Here is a 4,050-nt window from a genome sequence, read left to right on the forward strand (position 1 = left end):
TCTGTATGTGACATTTACATGACATCAAAAGGAAAAGAGAAATAACTAAATAATTGTCTCATACAATACATAATTGGAGATAATTATATCTTTGAGCAAATGAATCAGGTTGGATTGCTCCCTCCATCATTTTTGTTGCACTTTAAACATACTGTTTTATAATCTTCCTTGTTTCCAATGGAACAGACAGGAGAGAAAGCTGCTGGTCGGGGTGTGACCGAATAAAAATCAGCCACACATGTGTACAGTGCATGCAACCATGGACACATGGGTTGCCTCTGGCAACCCATAATCTTCTTGTAATGGTCTCTATCAAAGACTTAATTTGGCAGGAAGATTATCGTCACCCTAATGGGGATACAGCAACATCCTATTGAAAGTGGCCTCAGGGAACTGTATACAAGAGGATTGGTCCATAATCCAAAAATGTTACACTCAACCTTCAGGTGAGCATGGTAGGCCATGGATGATAAGTACAATTTTCGGTGAGATAATGAGTCTCATTTCCTTGATTTCCCATCCCAAATCCTTCCAGAAGGAAAAGGGAAATCATGTAAATTGCTTCTGGGCCTCATGGGAACAACATGTTATACAGACTTAATACGCGACCCTAAATATTCCCTTTATCTGTGTTTTCAGAGGGACTGAGTACCTCTGTACTTGATATAAATACTGAGCATTGCTGCTCTCACCTGTTGACGCACACTCATGAACATACAGGTAACTACTCTAAACGTACTTCACTGGCTTATTCTCTTTGTTCATTTCACCTCCTGATACACAATCACAAGCGTCACTGATCCACAACAAATCTGGGTTTGTGTCTGGTTTCATGTCTGTGTGTATGCGTGTCGGTGGTTACGTGTTTTCGGGCCACGCTTATCTTCCGCACAAAGCTTCTCATTGTTTCCAAGCGTGAATGTGTGACGGCAGCACAGAGGCCAGTAGCGTGCGAGATCTTTGTATAGCTCTCATCCAGTCCTCCTCCTCCGTTTCCTCCCTTGGCCTCCCTCCACATTCGTTATTTTTCCATTTTACATGTGTACTTTCCATGATGGAAGCCTGTTAGTAGAAAAATGAAGATACCCACAAAACGACCTGCGGCACCAAACTGAAATGGCAACGGACGTCGGGCATTTCCGCAAATTTGCTCACAGTTAAATGAACCAGAAAAGGTCCATTAAAGCATGTCTCCAGCGTAAATGAAATACATTATGACAAAGATGAACAAGCCTAAGTGCAGTAATAACTTCAACATTCTCTAATTAGCACAAACCCAACACAGAAAAAGTCAGGGCTCTGAAATTGAGCGCCTGCAGGTTATGACGCCAACGAGCAAGCTTCAATCTTCTCATCAGATGGACAAGGGAAATTGCCGAAGGACCCACCCAATGTCATACACTGTGTTGGTTCCACATTATGATGAGATGGGCTAACCCGTCATCGTCATGGTGAGCACACATCCTCAATTGTCAAATTGGCCTACAAACATTATTTTTTTCAAATGTTTCAAAACTGCAGATCTTTCCCACACATGTGTAGATCACCATGGCTTGGTCGACGGGCACAACCGCCTTAAATAAGTGCAACACCTGTTTCAATCTGTGAAGTTGGATGAAACTATTGGCATCCAACCAAACAACGTGATGTTGTGTAGCAGTACAAGCGCAGCTGTAATTAATAGTGGACTATTAATGACAGTTTCTTTCAAGCTATCCAAGCTTCAGAGCCCAGTGTTGTTCACAGTTGCTGATTGGCACGGGGGAGACTTCATGGGAACTCTACCATAACCAATGCTGATAATGACATCTTTGAGTTTGGATCAATGGCAATGTTTCTTACATATTATTTACCTAAAAATGAATTGTTTCCTGCCCTTTGCATTGCTGCATAACCATTAAAAAAAGACCGCAATAATAAACCACCGCTTCCTAATTCTGAAAATAAGTTGTTCACACAGTGAAACCGTGGTTCGGTGGCTTCATCATTTGAGGTTTACCTCAACCAAAGTCATTACTGTTCCCTCGATGCAGCTGTGCCTGCCAGATATCAGCCAAAATTGGACGTGGGATAATTGCTGCAGATGTTTTGGATTGGGAGCTTCTATGCCTCAAGACATATCCGGAGACCTTGCGCATGCATACCCATGATGCACCATGGGCTCCGTTTTAAGGTGACGCGAGCGGTCGGTAGTCTCACCGTCTGAAAAGAGAAAGGTGAGCGTGATCAACAAAAGGGGACACAGTGTAAATGGGAAAATTTGACGAGACTGACTCACATCTTTCTGCATCTTTATCACGGATGACGCACACGATGAGGGGCAACGGGAAGCGGGAGCGGGAAGACGCTCGTTTTCCATTAGCAAGGCATGAATGTTTTCTCTTAAATCCTGAAGCACGTTAATTAAAATGTGTCTGCTTTTTTGAAATCTGCACCATTTCCATGAAATGCGGCGTCTCCGAGAAAATAAAGTATTTCCTAACCACACTTCAGAAAGAAACACCTGGCTGCACGCATGATCCATAATCTGCCTGAAGTGGGAATTTTGCAGATAGCATTGCCAAAAAACAATTTTCTCAAAATATAAAGTGCAACATGCATGAACGGAGGGACTACAGCCATCTAATGCAAAAAGCATGTCTGGATAAGTGCATGTTGTTCGGAATGGGACAACTCAAACTCCCGCTAAATAATGAATTAATATCCCTGAATGAGGGGCCCCCTCCTTCCGCCTCCTCCCCCTGCTCCTTGCAAACGCTCCGTCGAGGGAGCCAACCACAGCCTCGCACGCTGTCTACGGCTTCCCATAGGCCCCTCCTCTTTCCCTCCATGCCTATTTAGTCCACGGACATCACCAGACACAGACACACACACACTGAAGAGCTGCTTCTGCCACGAGCAGCTTGGGAGACGGGAGGCTGCCCGAAAAACAGACTCTTTAAAATACAGGGTGAGTGCATCCTCATTTCAGCTGTGTGTGTGGGGAGGGGGGGATTCTCTTTCATCTCTTTATTTTCTTCTGTTTGAATCTGCTGCTATTTTCCCTCTAATCTACTTCTGTTTTTTTGCATCTCTATTCTTTATATCTGTTATTGCAGGCACATGCTGAGAGCAGCAACAACAACAGCAGCACCAGGAGCAGCCTCGGACACCCCCACCAGGAGCGTCAGTAGGAGCCACCGGACACACGCGGGGAGGCGCGCCGTTACCCGAAGACCGCAGCCACGAGATGGGTTGCTCCTCAGGCCGCCAGCCCGCCGTCCATCACACGGACCTGGACGGCGGCGACAGCAGCGAGGCTAACACTTTACCCCAGGACTCTGAGAATCAGAACCAGGGGTCGAACGGCTGTGGAGACGGAGGAGGAGGAGGAGCACCAGGAGGGCAAGGAAGTGTTGGTAGAGACCAAGGCAAACGTCCAGAGACCCTGGCCACGCTGGAGAGACTCACCCAGGCTACGGGCGGGACAGAGAAGTCCTGGTACCGCTGCGTGTTCCCGTTCGGCGTGATATCGCTGGTCATTGGCATGGCGGGCACCGGGGTGACGTTCACTTTCAACACGCTGCTCCAGACCAAAGTGGTGTCCGTGGCACTGCTGTGTGCCGGCGTCGTGATGCTGCTGGTGGCAGCCGTTTGCTGGAGGGCCCACAGACTCAGGAGGAGGAAAAAGAAGGAAGGAGGATTCTTCGCCGCGGATCAGGCAACTTTGTGATGGGGGCGGGGGGGGGGGGGGGGGGCAGGGGAGACATCCAAGTCAGCTTATAATTGGGATAGAGCCCTTCAAGTTGAACCCTTTTGAATGGGAAAGGTGTGATGTAGGGACATCCATGAACTGGGACAGAGTGACAAACCGGGTATAACATTTGAACAATACTTTAAACATTGTGCCAGGCCGACTTTGACGGACGAAAAAGGTATCCCGAAATGGCATCACCGTGCTAGGGGTTAAGTGTACTTAACTCTTTATTGGGGATCACCGGGGCCCAGAGCAACACTTTAGATCACTGATCCAAGACTGACATCTTGTAGCAGGGAAAATTGTGACCTCAG

At 47.1% G+C, this 4,050-nt stretch overlaps 1 protein-coding gene across 1 annotated transcript; it reads left to right on the forward strand.

The window, feature by feature from the left end:
* The first annotated feature begins 394 nt into the window (after nt 1-394).
* LOC119213352 (transmembrane protein 100-like) lies at nt 395-3,729 on the forward strand. Its single transcript, XM_037464593.2, has 2 exons — nt 395-2,950; nt 3,099-3,729. The coding sequence occupies exon 2, from the start codon at nt 3,230-3,232 to the stop codon at nt 3,710-3,712; it is 483 nt and encodes a 160-aa protein (XP_037320490.1). The 5' UTR covers nt 395-2,950; nt 3,099-3,229; the 3' UTR covers nt 3,713-3,729.
* The last annotated feature ends 321 nt before the right edge of the window (nt 3,730-4,050 follow it).

The sequence above is a fragment of the Pungitius pungitius genome, chromosome 21, assembly GCF_949316345.1.
Source record: "Pungitius pungitius chromosome 21, fPunPun2.1, whole genome shotgun sequence".
Lineage (NCBI taxonomy): Eukaryota > Metazoa > Chordata > Actinopteri > Perciformes > Gasterosteidae > Pungitius > Pungitius pungitius.

Excerpts from the sequence above, each read along its gene's own strand:
- LOC119213352 (XM_037464593.2), top strand. The coding sequence starts at position 3,230 with ATGGGTTGCTCCTCAGGCCGCCAGCCCGCCGTCCATCACACGGACCTG.